We start from the raw sequence: 14,364 nt of genomic DNA, 5'->3' as shown, positions 1-14,364 counted from the left end.
TTGAATGAATATGCATTTATGAGTGGAAGTGCTCGACTGGCACTCTGATGCACCTCACAAGGTGAAAATGCAGAGAGACAGAGAGGGTGGAGAAAAGAAGCAGACAGAAAGAAAGAAAGTTAATCTAACTAGAATATCACTGGCTCATAATGCCATGGGTGTTCCCTATGTCAATGCTAATATGCATGTTTTATGATCTGCTGTAAAAACAAAATACAGCATGACAGACAAAGCAGGTGAAAAACCAGAGAGAGAAAAGGAGGAAGTCTGGCAATCTGAACTAACCACAGTTCTCCTCATCTGCCTGATTACCACAGTCATCCATGCCATTGCAGTGTAGCAGCTGAGGAAGACAGGTGCTGAGGTTACCACAGGGGAAGTAACCCAGTGGGCAGTGTGCCTGATCCTCTGATACATTAAATATGGTCAGCACCACTTTATAAGAGACAGAGACAAGAAAGAAACAAAGAAACAAGACAATTAGCATTATATATTCAATCTCAGGTTACATTGTTGCAACAATTCCATTTCATTTGCAGTGTTTATTGCATTCATACCTCTCCTATCACAGCTATTGCTGTAACTACTGCTATATAGGGATCAAATATATTAAAATGTAGACACAGTGTTATGATAAGCAATACTCCAAAATCTTACTTCTCATTTGAAATTTAGTAATAGAGTACTCTGTCTTTTTGTTTCAAATAAGTTAATCTCAATATTACCTCGAAAGAGCCTTTTAAAGAAACCTTAAATAATTCCCTCATCGTTTACTCATGCCATACCAGATGTGTATGTCTTTCTTCTGCTGAACACAAATTAAGATTTTAATGAAGGCAGAATGAAAGTAATCCATATCTTTAGAAGCAATATTATAAGTGTGGGTGAGAAACAGATCAATATTTACAGTCATTTTTTTATATAGGCCTAAATCTAAACTCTTTCACATTCACATTCTTTTGTTTTTGACGATTTGCATTCTTTGTGCATATCGCCGCATACTAGGCAGGGAGCAGAATTTATGGTAAAAAACTAACTTAAATATTCTCATGTATCATATCGCTTCTTAAGATAAGGATTTAACCACTGGAGTCGTATGTATTACTTTTATGCTGCCTTTATGTGTTTTCTGTAGTTTAAAAATGGTGGTCACCATTCACTTGAATTGTATGGACCAACAGATCTGAAATATTCTTTTAAAAATCTTTGTGTTCAGCAAAAGAAGAAAGTCACACATCTGGGATGTCATGAGGGTGCGTAAATGATGATGGAATTTTAATTTTTGTGTGAACTATCCCTTTAATGATCTGCTTTATGCCCAATTTTCCATATTGCAAAAATGTGAAATTACATGTACCGATGAATCAAATTAATAAAGAGTTTGAATGGAAAAGTACTGCAGCTTAAACTCTATTTTGACCAGTACGACTAATGGTCTCTGCATAAGAACATTTGTCATATTGTCAGACTAATTTCAAGCATGATAAATAATATGACAACAAAAGGTAAATTACAGAACATGTGTCAATACATGAAGGAGTGTAATACATCAAACAGAAGATTTATTTCCCAACACTTTTTTCCAGTACTAATACTCTGAGGTTATACAAATCTCCTTAAAAAACAGTCCTAAAATGCATGCTGAAAAATGACCACTCTAAAGATTTCACACATATATCCCAGAATTAACAATAACCTGAAACTGTTCTCATGACTGAAAAAAAAAAACAAACAAAAAAAGTTACAATCTTTCAGAACTATTATTCTGTAAGTATTCTTCTGATTGACTGAAATTACTGTGAGTCATTCCCAAGGTACCCCATAGATCTATGAATAAACAACCAAACCATAGAAGTAGTTGTGTGTCACTGTGAAGAATTGCCATCATGTTGCAAAAAGCTTGGGGGAGGAAAGAGTAGGGCTATTTGTCACGAAGCAGCAGTTTTCTTTCTTTTTTTTTTTTTAATGAAGCAGCAAATGAGTTGAGAAAACACATTTTATTCCATCCATCCAACCATCCATCGTCAACCGCTTATCCTGTGTACAGGGTCGCGGGGGGCTGGAGCCTATCCCAGCTAACATTGGGCGAAAGGCGGGGGACACCCTGGACAGGTCGCCAGTCCATCGCAGACATTTTATTCCCTGTATTCATATTGTAAATAACTAAAACCCTGTATTGCAAAATATATTGCATGTATGGGCCATGAATTGTCTGATGGATAATTATTGAAAACTATGACTTACTAATGGCACGAGGGCCAAAGAAACAAGTAAGAGGTGACATTAAAAAAAAAAGTGCTCTGTTTTGTAAACGTTTCACTGTTTTGAGCTGAGATAGGTCTGTAACACAAAGTATGTCACAGAAATCAACAAGACTATACAGTCGGACTGTAACAGGATGATCTTCATCAGAATCGAATTAAAATATTTTGAGAGATTAACCGATACTGTAAAAAGTACACCCTTCTTTGAAGGGGCCTGACATCAGAAAACCAGAAATCCTCATGCTGATTTATGGGCCTTTTCCACTGCATGGTACAACTTGACTCAACTCGACTCAGCTGGCTTTTTTGGGGTTTTCCACTGTGGATAGTACCTGGTACCTGATACTTTTTTTAGTACCACCTCGGTCGAGGTTCCAGGCGAGCCGGGCTGATACTAAATGTGACGTCAAAATCCTGCAGATCACTGATTGGTCAGGGAATCCTCACTACCAGCGTCACTGGATTTCCGACATGTGACATCAACCTTCTAGTTTTAAAGTTAGCAACAGCGATAACAGTATAATTTGTTCACGTGACATTCGAATTGTGAAAAAAGAAATGGCTGCACGCAAAACCACGCTGTGGTCAATAAATGAAATGGAAAAAGTCTCGAAGGAAGTGTATCAGCTGTTGGCCGCACACGGCTACCACCGGACCAAACAACAGCATAGGGAAAAGCTTAAAAAAAGCTTAAAAGTGACTACAGAACCTTCAAGGAAAAGTGGAAGTTGTTCGACCAAATGGATGCTATCTGAACCGGCGAGCAATGAGAGGGAGAGTGCCCTGGACTCAGCCACGATGGAGGATGGTATGTTTTATTATGTTAACTTGATACTCTGCTTGAAAGCTTCACTTTATTTAGTTGACCAGCTACTGGAAGCTTGCTTCTAAAACAACCAGGCCAATTCAACTGTTACACTTGTGTAAAATCACCATGCAACAACTGCTTTATGCAGCACCATGAGCTAGTAGCTAACAGCTAGTGGGCTAACGGCGCAACTTTGACACAGAAAAGTGCCATTAGATGTTTAAGATTGTCTGAAGTAGGGCTGAAACAATTAGTCAACGTTATCGACAATGTCAACAATATAAAATCGTTCATGTTGAATAGTCATTTGATCTCATTTAATGCAACATGAGATCACATTAAACTGTAATGATGTCATGTGAGAGCAGCACTGCAGCTCGTGCCTGACTGAGAAGAGGAATAATTACACAACTTACAGTGCAGATGCACTCTAAACTATTGCAAAAATACCAAATAAGTAAATACAGAAGCACTCTCGTTGTGGAGTAATTGGAGCTGGAGCAAAACTTGCATGTCGAGCTTCTTTAAAGTAAAAACCTGGCGTGACATCTTAAATGCAGATATATTTAATGTGTTACAGCTTTATTAAAGTTCAAATAATATGGAAGAAGATCATGTAAATAACTAAGATTCTGAAACTGGCATTTCTCTGTGTGGTCAATGCCTCTTCTATGATTTGCGTGAATGTCCTGATCTAAGGGGGAGAGATTGAAACTGCACCCGACTGATGGACACTCTGTCACGGGAACACTTGTCCCTCGAGCGCGGACGCTTAATGCAGCTAGATTATAACATGATGCCTTGTGACTTATTGAATCATAATATATGTGTCACTGTGCATTTCTTATCGTGAAGAAAATTGGCAATAGGCAGCTTTATTAATAAAATATTTATTTTGTGAGTTAATGATGGATTGAAGTGAAAATAAAGGTGAGAGAGGGGAGTCTTTGCCCCATTATACACTGAAACAAAATACATTTTTTATTTGTTTTGGTTTTGGCTTGTTTTCCCATATAAATTAACTATTTTAAAACAATGTATATTTACTTTAGCAGCTATACTGCAGAAGAAAAAAATGTGTTATCTGAGAATGTTGCATATAACATTAAAAATGCTAATCTTTTTAAAATATCTAAAAATCCTTTAAAACAAGATACATTTACTTGAGAAGCAACATATAAGATATTTTGACTTGCTTTTAGAGAATTGATCTAGAATATACGTATATTTTGTCTTTACTGCACATGCAGAATTATAACGAAGTGAAAAAATACACTTATAATTAAGATACATTCTCTTAAAGTAAGTCTAAATATCTTATATGTTGCTTCTCAAGTAAATGTATCTTGTTTTTAAGATTTTGGACAATTTTAAATAAAGAAAAACACTTGATAACAATAGTTTTTTTTTTTTTTTTTTTTTGCAGCGAATTTCTTTATTGAATTAAACTTTAAACTAAGCACTTTTATTACAACCTTTTAAGTCGAGGCACAAGCTAAATAATTGTTTAAAAACTAATGATTAATTCTTGCAATAGTCGCCCGAATTATCGAATAATCATTCTTATAATGGTTAGAGTTATAGCTGAACTAGCCCTAGTCTGAAGTTATACTGTGTTGGGTATTGCAGTTATTCAGTGCCTCCTCTATATTTCAAACCTAGATAAAGCCATACTGCCATGATGCAGTGCATAGTTTTCTTTTATCATATTTTCTAAGGCAAACGTGCAATTGCCTGTTAAATTCACTCCCATTCACTCTAATTCACTTTACAACTTGTCCAGGCAGAATCGATTAATAGATCCCTCTGAGGACCAGAATTTTATTGCATTCATATTGAGTGGTACTTGGATCTAGAAAGACTTAGTTTATCTTCTTATGGGTGCATCTAAAGATACATCTTGCACCATAAGAGGTACAAATTGGAGAGCATGGACTACACAGAGACAGTCATGAAAAATAAACCATAATTATATATTTTTTGTTATTATTATGATATAGTAAATAATGTGTTTTATGGAATCCATTACTTGTGTGCTAAAAACACACACTTCCTGGTAGATTTTAAAAAAATCTATATATAATAATTTATGATCGCTCTAATTTAAATTAAATTCCAACTAGATCAATGTTGAATGAAAAGATTATTTTGAGCATCATGCATCTGCAGCCCATAATGGGCAAATAATGCTGCATAGGTAGGCTGCCTGTAAAATGTTTTGTCAGGTAACCTAAATGTGTTTGTGATGATGTAACATCTAAATTAGCTTGTATCATTCAAGTCGACATACAAATACGGGCCAAACCAGGTCAAAAGAGCCCCTTATGATAAAACAGCACATCTTCACAGCCTCAAAATGCCATTATCACTTACCTTCGACAAAATCCCATAGCCTATAGTAAGCTACTATGAAACACAAGACTCGAGTGACTTCTATTCGAACTCGTCCATTGTTCTTGACAGTCAACTTATTGTCGTTAAATGACTGAATACTCGAAAAGTAACAGAATTTAACTAGGTTAATCTGTGTTAGTAAAAAGCAACGAAACAAAACATAAATACACAAATAAAAAGATTACGCTAAATAATAATAATAATAATAATAATAATAACTGAACGTTATTTTCCTCGTCTCTTAAAAAATGTGAGGAAAAAAATATTTATTACTGAACACAGGTGACTCGAGATGTTTTTAAAAGTTAAAGTTCTTTAAACTTGTGACGGCGTCTAAAAAACGCGGGGCTTCCGCGTGAGACGTCGTATGTTAGAGACGTCTGTCTCGCGCACTTTTACATAAGAATACAATCGAAAAACATCGCGAACGAGCGCAAAAACACGTTCATTGTAAATGGCTCCTAAACTTGTGACTTGTGTCAGTTAAATAGAGTGAAATTCAGGCTGCTAAACTACAGTTGTTGGATAATAACTCACCCGACACTCCGCACATCAGGATCATCGCGATGTGAACTTGCATGGTAACGGCGACTGATAAGCAATCGGAGGTATCCGTCAACAGTTTAAATCCCTTTGCGCTCTCTCTACCCCTGACTGAGAAGAACAGAAAGAGCTGTATAGTCCCTTGATGTCAGGAGATTCTAACAAAGAAAATAAAGTTGTCCGAGTTAGGAGCCTATGACTGCAGCCGAATTCGTGGCGGTGATGTTCAGTGCGCTCCAGCGCGCAACCGGAGGATGGACCGCACAGATAGTGCAGGCGCAAAGCTGCCCAAATAAAAGGTGATGAAAGCATACACATGCCCAGACACTTAGGGGAGGGGACTTTGCGTGAAAAGTGTAGTGGTACGATTTTAAAGATCTGGGGTGGTAACCGAAATGTTGTAGGTAACGTTCAAGCCCAGAAGGATTGATTAACATGCTAGAATTTAAAGGGGTCATATCATGAGGAATCATCTTTTTTAAGCAAATGAACTTGGTGTAGGCTACTATGAAACACACAGTAACGTCCAGAGCTCAAAATGTCTTTCCTAATCCAAAGAGGACATTTATTTAAATTTAGCTGCTACTTAACAACTGGTTTTGAACTTTAGCAACGTTATGATGTCAGACAGATCAATACATCAACACATGACTGTCCAGGTTAACATGTCAATGATATCTATTGGATTAGAAACTTGGCCAACCCAGTCATATATGTAATGGTGAGGTTTATTATTCCTAAACATCATAACTAATGAAAAGGGTTAAATTTAGGAGCATTTGTCAAACCAATGCAAGGGATGTGGCAAAAGTTTTTATTCATAAATATTTATAAATCTGGAAAAGGTGATACTGTCGTTTCATTACTAGAGCCTAAATGTAATTTTACTTTCAATAAATTTGATCTTTTGAGTGGCACGGCTTCATTTCGCAAAAGGCAAGCAATGATTAAGGGGAAGAGCATGGATACAAACACTTGCGAGTCTTTTCTGAGATCATTTATTCAGACATGTCAGTTGTCTGTACATGTGCCAATTATATTTATAATATTTATAACATATATTTATAACATATAACTGGAAATGCACATAAGGCGATGTTATTCATAACACCCAGAGTGTATAAAGGTATGTCACGTAACAGATTGTAATAAATAAAATAATACTATAATGTGAATGTAGTAGGGTATATATTTAATGTGTATATTTTAATGTTAGTCAATAAACAACACATCATAAGATTGTGAAGCACAGACTTTATTCACACCAACAGACTACAGTGTAAACAGATTAGTCTTATTCACTTATATGCCTCAGTTACTTTCTGTGTGTTCTTCATGATACAGACGGGACCATAACAGACATTTTGTAATATGTGAAAACCCATAAAGTCATTTTTTTGTGATTCACTGTTTTCTACATAAAATCATCCTAAGTAATATAAAGAACATTCTGTGAAAATGTAACCTTGATATCTTTAATATTGATTGAGTATGGCTATGTCAAATATTTGCTGAATTTCTGGCTCAGAAAATCATGTTTTTGAGAAATTCCAATGTAAAAACAAGCTTATTTTTAAAACTGCAACACATTTGAACAATAATTATCCTGACTATGTGCCATATACCACATTAAAGCTGAGAAATGTTCTAAAGCATTCTCCAATTGTCAGTGATATATGACACATTTATGGGGAAGCTTTGTAAATTCTTAGAGCTTTGTAAAACAGGCCTATTTATTACGATGCACATGTCCAAAAAGCATAAAAACATTTAAACGAATGGGAGTACCACTAGAGCTTGATTGTAGCAAAAATTACAAAGTAAATTCGTGTGCAATGATTTGTATATCTCATTTGAAAATCTCATTCTCTAACTGGGCTACATTTGGAGTAAAAAAAAAAAAACACTTTCAAGGGATAGTTCACCCAAAAAATGCAAATGGTGTCAACATTTACTCACCCTCAAGTTGTTCCAAATCTGTATGAGTTTCTTTTGTTGAACACAAAAGAAGATAATATGGAAATCAATGGTTACCGTCAACTGTCTGGTTACCAACATTCTTCAAAATATCTTTTTTTTTGTTCGACAGAAGAAAGAAACTCATACAGGTTTGGAACAACATGAAGGTAAGTAAATGATGACATAATTTGAATTTTTGGGTGAACAATCCCTTTAACAGGTCAGTCTCAAACTTTGTATATACACAGAACTACACACTCTAAAATTGTCAGAGCAAAATATTTGATAATTTCAGGGATTCTATTCACAAAAGTATGTCAATTTTGGTATTAATAAGTCTAATTAGCATTCAAATAAAACAAACCCAGTTATTTCCACCAAGATTAATATCATACAAGCCGTTTAAGCAATCAGCTATTTTCTGTTTCTGCTCGCGCTTCATAGTTGTCATGTCATAGTTAATTCATCAACCTGACGCATCCACATCCAGAAAACTAATTATTTTGACATGTAGCAGGCCTAAAATGTCCTTAAAATAAGCTGATTATTATTATTGACAGAATGTTGAACCACAAAACAAATAAGCTGTCCTTAAAATATCGGCATTGACACGAAAAAATCTCCACAAACATCGGAATCCGGTTTAAGTCGCATTTATTTGCTTTAACTGTGGTTGACCTGATTGCCGCTCGTGCAGATTGATGTTAAGGTATATTTACACCCTCTAATGGTAGAAAAGAAGTTCCCTGAACCGAATGATATAAGATTCACCAGGTGTGTTTGCGCTGGAAATAAATCCAGAGACCGCCCACGTTCGGTATTTTTTTTAGCAAAATTATAAAACATAGTGTCAATAAAATCATTAATTTCAGTATTTATCATGTTATAAATGAATATTTGAGTATTGTATCTCAAATTCCTTTGTATAATATATAATTTACAGAAATAAACACACATGACCTATTTTCGTCATTTTTATGGCTATGACTACTTTGACACTCTTAATCTCATAATTAGATTATGCTACTTTAACCGGGGTTTCACAGATGGGGTCACATATTTTGACCAAATCAGAACAGATAACAACACAAACACGTGTAACTTCTGAATGAGAGATTTTTACTGTGATGTACCGGTAGACATACTCGCGGGCATACTTCAGACTTGCCGGCATAAGGAGACGAATCACTGATAAATGTACATTAAAATGTCTGCAAAAGTAAAATTGGGCAATATTTGTGCTGACCTCAGACCTTTCCTGGTACTTGGCATGGATCAACAGCACATTTGGATGTTTTTCTTGATATTGTTTTACGGGTGTTTTTCAATTCACCACCATTGTTTCCTCCCGCTGATGGTCACAAATATGGCGCCTGTTGGGAAAAAGTGACATCACTGAAACTGGTCAATATGGATAATACAGTACTATTGTTAATTGTATCGAAACCATGGTTTCCGGCAAAAAAACATGGTTACTTACAGCACTACAGTTGTGGTTACTACAGTCATGGTTACTACAATTTTACTATAGTAAAACCATAGTTTCTGCCTTAAAACCATGGTAAATACAGTACTGGTTACTAAAATATAACTAGAGTAAAACCATGGTAAATACAGTACTGGTTACTAAAATATAACTAGAGTAAAACCATGGTAAATACAGTACTGGTTACTAAAATATAACTAGAGTAAAACCATGGTAAATACAGTACTGGTTACTAAAATATAACTAGAGTAAAACCATGGTTAATCTTCTTATGGGTATCAACTATGAACAACAATTACAGAACATTATCAATGTTATGAAAACTCTTAATTTAAATAAACTTTAAATAATAAACCCATCACATTTTGATTTGTCCTTGTTTGGTGTGAATTAACTCCAAATGTTGTTTGATTTTATATGATTACTTCAGCCAAGATCTGCTCCCTCTGTCTGAATGACTGTTTGTGTCTTTCAGCAGTTCTCACGTTAAGATGAGCAGAAGAACAAATAGTTCCTATCCTATGCAATCATTTGCTAATATACAGTATACTTTTTTCTCGATTGGAGCTTCTGATATGCAATAAGTTTCACACTCACTAAATAATAACATCACAAGTTAATCAAAAAAAATGTACCATTGATATTTTCAAGTGAGGATCAATATTCTCAATAAAACATCAGTATCTGAACTGGGTCAGAGTGCTGTTTCTTATTTAAAATGCAAATGGAGAGCATTTAAATATAGTATAAGTCTTATAGGTGCAACAACAACAACAAAAACAGACGATTTAAATCTAAGGATCAAGGAGGGTGGAAGATTAAATAAATAAATAAAGGTTTTTGACACTTGTGTTAGAAGTGGTCCACTGGGATATGAAAAAATAAATAATATATGATCTGACCCTTTTAACCCCTGGCTGCTCATGCTAAAACTAAATATACTCTTTGTTTTTAGTGTCACCGTAAGTACCTTCAGCCAAAAGTATTGACTAAATGTAAAGGTTTTGCTGTATATCATCAGGGTTTTTATTAGTGTTTTACATAAGCTTTTTCTTACCAACCTCAGGTAACCTCTTGGTTTATCTAGTGTTTGTAAGAGGTTATTCGGTTTTAATTTGCACTTTATGGTGGCAGATTTATGGCTGCTTACCATTGGTAACAGTGACCATTAATTACATTTATGCACTGACAGCATTAAGTGCATACAGGGCCGGTGCATACCTAAATGCTGCTCTAGTCGAAACACACTTGTTAAAACCACATTAGTAATGTTTAGTGTGCTCTTGAGACCTGTTCATTGTGTGCAATGTCCCCATGCACCCAAATAAAGGAGCACTCCTCCACAGAATGGGCACTTGATTAAAGGAACAGTTCACCCAAAAATGAAAATTCTCTCATCATTTACTCACCCTCATGCTATCCTATATGTGTAGGACTTTCTTTCTTCTGCTAAACAAAGATATTTAGAAGAATATTACAGTTCTGTATGTCTATACAATTTGAGTGAATGGTGACCAAAAGGCGCATTAAGGCAGTTTAAAGGTAATTCATTAGACTTCAGTGATTTAATCCATGTCTTCAGAAGTGATATAATCAGCTTTGGGCGAGAACAGACCAAAATGTAACTCCTTTTTGTCAAAACCAAAAAAATTAAACCTCATCCTGCTAAACTTTTTATGCAAAAAAAACAAGAAAGATTTTTAAATACATTAATTTTAGTAAATAGTGATAGGTATTAGATATATTTTAACATAATATTTCTAAACCTGTGATAAGCGTAATTAAACATAATTTACAAAAAGATTGTGAGAGGGGTTGGTTGACACATTGGGTATAAAAAAAAGAATAGATAACTATTTATAACCTTCATAAACACTATTCACCAAAAAATACCCCTACACCCACACACACACTTATAATAAAGTAATGCATTATAGTAATAATTCTTCTTATTATTGGTATTATTACACATACACACGGTTCAAGACTAACCAATGATACAATTAGAGTTAATTAAAATAGTTTTACATTTATACAGTTTATAAGTAAATAATTATATATTTATATAATTTTATATAAAAAAACGTTATTCATAGTGATTGCAAACCATAAATTAATCATATATTAACAACCTTATATGTAGCGTCAAATATTTGTGATAGCCATAGAGCCAGCAGCAGAACATCATATATTTGTGCCTATGGAATTGACAGCGAGATCATATGCTCCCAGATATTAAATCAGCTTTTGTCAGTGCTACCAACATAGAGAGAGACAGACTTGCTGTGTCTTTCAAAGAAACACCTGCCCAAGCATCATTTTCCAACCAAATGATGTGTTTATATTATGTTATTGACATTCAAATTGTTACAGAAATTGGGGTAGGGTGGAGTCCAAGGATGCTTTTCAATTGATAGTGAAATACATTTTGGATATTATAGGCATTTTCTGTAATTTTTATCCGATGAACTTCACCAATGTCTTGTTTTAATTGGTTATTTTGTTGGGGTAGCCTGTAGGGCTCTTTAAAATAACTGAAGTAATTTGGTAAAGTGATATGGAGCCATTATGCTGTCAAGACCTGGAACTACTTCATAGCCGTGCATATATATATATATATGCTATATATATATATACTGTATGTATATACAGTCAGGTCCATAAATATTGGGACATCAACACAATTCTAATCTTTTTGGCTCTATACACCACCACAATGGATTTGAAATGAAACGAACAAGATGTGCTTTAACTGCAGACTTTCAGCTTTAATTTGAGGGTATTTTCATCCAAATCAGGTGAATGGTGTAGGAATTACAACAGTTTGTATATGTGCCTCCCACTTTTTAAGGGACCAAATGTAATGGGACAGATTAACAATCATAAATCAAACTTTCACTTTTTAATACTTGGTTGCAAATCCTTTGCAGTCAATTACAGCCTGAAGTCTGGAACGCATAGACATCACCAGACGCTGGGTTTCATCCCTGGTGATGCTCTGCCAGGCCTCTACTGCAACTGCCTTCAGTTCCTGCTTGTTCTTGGGGCATTTTTCTTTCAGTTTTGTCTTCAGCAAGTGAAATGCATGCTCAATCGGATTCAGGTCAGGTGATTGACTTGGCCATTGCATAACATTCCACTTCTTTCCCTTAAAAAACTCTTTGGTTGCTTTCGCAGTATACTTCGGGTCATTGTCCATCTGTACTGTGAAGCGCCATCCAATGAGTTCTGAAGCATTTGGCTGAATATGAGCAGATAATATTGCCCGAAACACTTCAGAATTCATCCTGCTGCTTTTGTCAGCAGTCACATCATCAATAAATACAAGAGAACCAGTTCCATTGGCAGCCATACATGCCCACGCCATGACACTACCACCACCATGCTTCACTGATGAGGTGGTATGCTTTGGATCATGAGTAGTTCCTTTCCTTCTCCATACACTTCTCTTCCCATCACTCTGGTACAAGTTGATCTTTGTCTCATCTGTCCATAGGATGTTGTTCCAGAACTGTGAAGGCTTTTTTAGATGTTGTTTGGCAAACTCTAATCTGGCCTTCCTGTTTTTGAGGCTCACCAATGGTTTACAACTTGTGGTGAACCCTCTGTATTCACTCTGGTGAAGTCTTCTCTTGATTGTTGACTTTGACACACATACACCTACCTCCTGGAGAGTGTTCTTGATCTGGCCAACTGTTGTGAAGGGTGTTTTCTTCACCAGGGAAAGAATTCTTCGGTCATCCACCACAGTTGTTTTCCGTGGTCTTCCGGGTCTTTTGGTGTTGCTGAGCTCACCGGTGCGTTCTTTCTTTTTAAGAATGTTCCAAACACTTGATTTGGCCACACCTAATGTTTTTGCTATCTCTGATGGGATTGTTTAGATTTTTCAGCCTAATGATGGCTTGCTTCACTGATAGTGACAGCTCTTTGGATCTCATATTGAGAGTTGACAGCAACAGATTCCAAATGCAAATAGCACACTTGAAATGAACTCTGGACCTTTTATCTGCTCCTTGTAAATGGGTAATGAGGGAATAACACACACCTGGCCATGGAACAGCTGAGCAGCCAATTGTCCCATTACTTTTGGTCCCTTAAAAAGTGGGAGGCACATATTACAAACTGTTGTAATTCCTACACCATTCACCTGATTTGGATGTAAATACCCTCAAATTAAAGCAGAAAGTCTGCAGTTAAAGCACATCTTGTTCATTTCATTTCAAATCCATTGTGGTGGTGTATAGAGCCAAAAAGATTAGAATTGTGACGATGTCCCAATATTTATGGACCTGACTGTATATATACACTGTATCTGTGGGAAACATTAAACGTATTACGCACACACATACTCCAGAGTAAAAAGCAGAGCCGTCATGTCAGCGTACACCTGCATTTCAGTAGTTTTTAAAACTTTATTAAGGTTTACAACTGAAATATGGCACATCTTGGCGATTTTGAAGAGAAGCTATGTCTGATGAGAGCTGCAACAAAAAAGGTAATCCCAGAAGTGATCTCAGTTTCTGAGTTTCTCTCTTTCAATCCCTCAAATACAAGCTCACACAAACTCACACACACATGCACAAACGCACTACCATATTTCGCCAATAAGTGCTTGAGTAAAGCAGCGCAAGCATCGCAATCCTCCGTTGCTAGTTCTAAAGTGACGTTTTGGAACTAAAAAGGAAGGCCCGGACTGTATCAAAGCTAGATGCTGAATCTGTGCTGGAAGAAAGTAGTTCCAGAAAATGTATTGAGATAAAGTGTTGTGACCGCATTACCACCTCGGGTGTGCATTATTTTTGATTATAACACGGGTCTGTTGAATGCTTGATTCTGAGTTTTTGAAGGCTATGAAGTAGTTCAAGGTCTTGATCGCATAACGGTTCCGTATCACTTCTCCAAATTATTTC

At 35.7% G+C, this 14,364-nt stretch overlaps 1 protein-coding gene across 1 annotated transcript in view; it reads right to left on the bottom strand.

Annotated features, from left to right (window-relative positions):
* The window catches only part of LOC127660199 (relaxin receptor 1-like), a 93,687-nt gene extending 87,432 nt beyond the window's left edge, over positions 1-6,255 (bottom strand). Inside the window, exons 1-2 of the mRNA XM_052150322.1 lie at positions 6,004-6,255; positions 286-435 (exon numbers count right to left, since the gene is read on the bottom strand). Of these exons, the coding sequence (XP_052006282.1) occupies positions 286-435; positions 6,004-6,046 (193 nt within the window). The 5' untranslated portion in view covers positions 6,047-6,255. The remainder of the gene's footprint in view (positions 1-285; positions 436-6,003) is intronic.
* Between the last annotated feature and the right edge of the window lie 8,109 nt (positions 6,256-14,364).

The sequence above is a fragment of the Xyrauchen texanus genome, chromosome 19, assembly GCF_025860055.1.
Source record: "Xyrauchen texanus isolate HMW12.3.18 chromosome 19, RBS_HiC_50CHRs, whole genome shotgun sequence".
Classification (NCBI taxonomy): domain Eukaryota; kingdom Metazoa; phylum Chordata; class Actinopteri; order Cypriniformes; family Catostomidae; genus Xyrauchen; species Xyrauchen texanus.
This window is presented reverse-complemented; position numbering and strand designations above follow the sequence as displayed.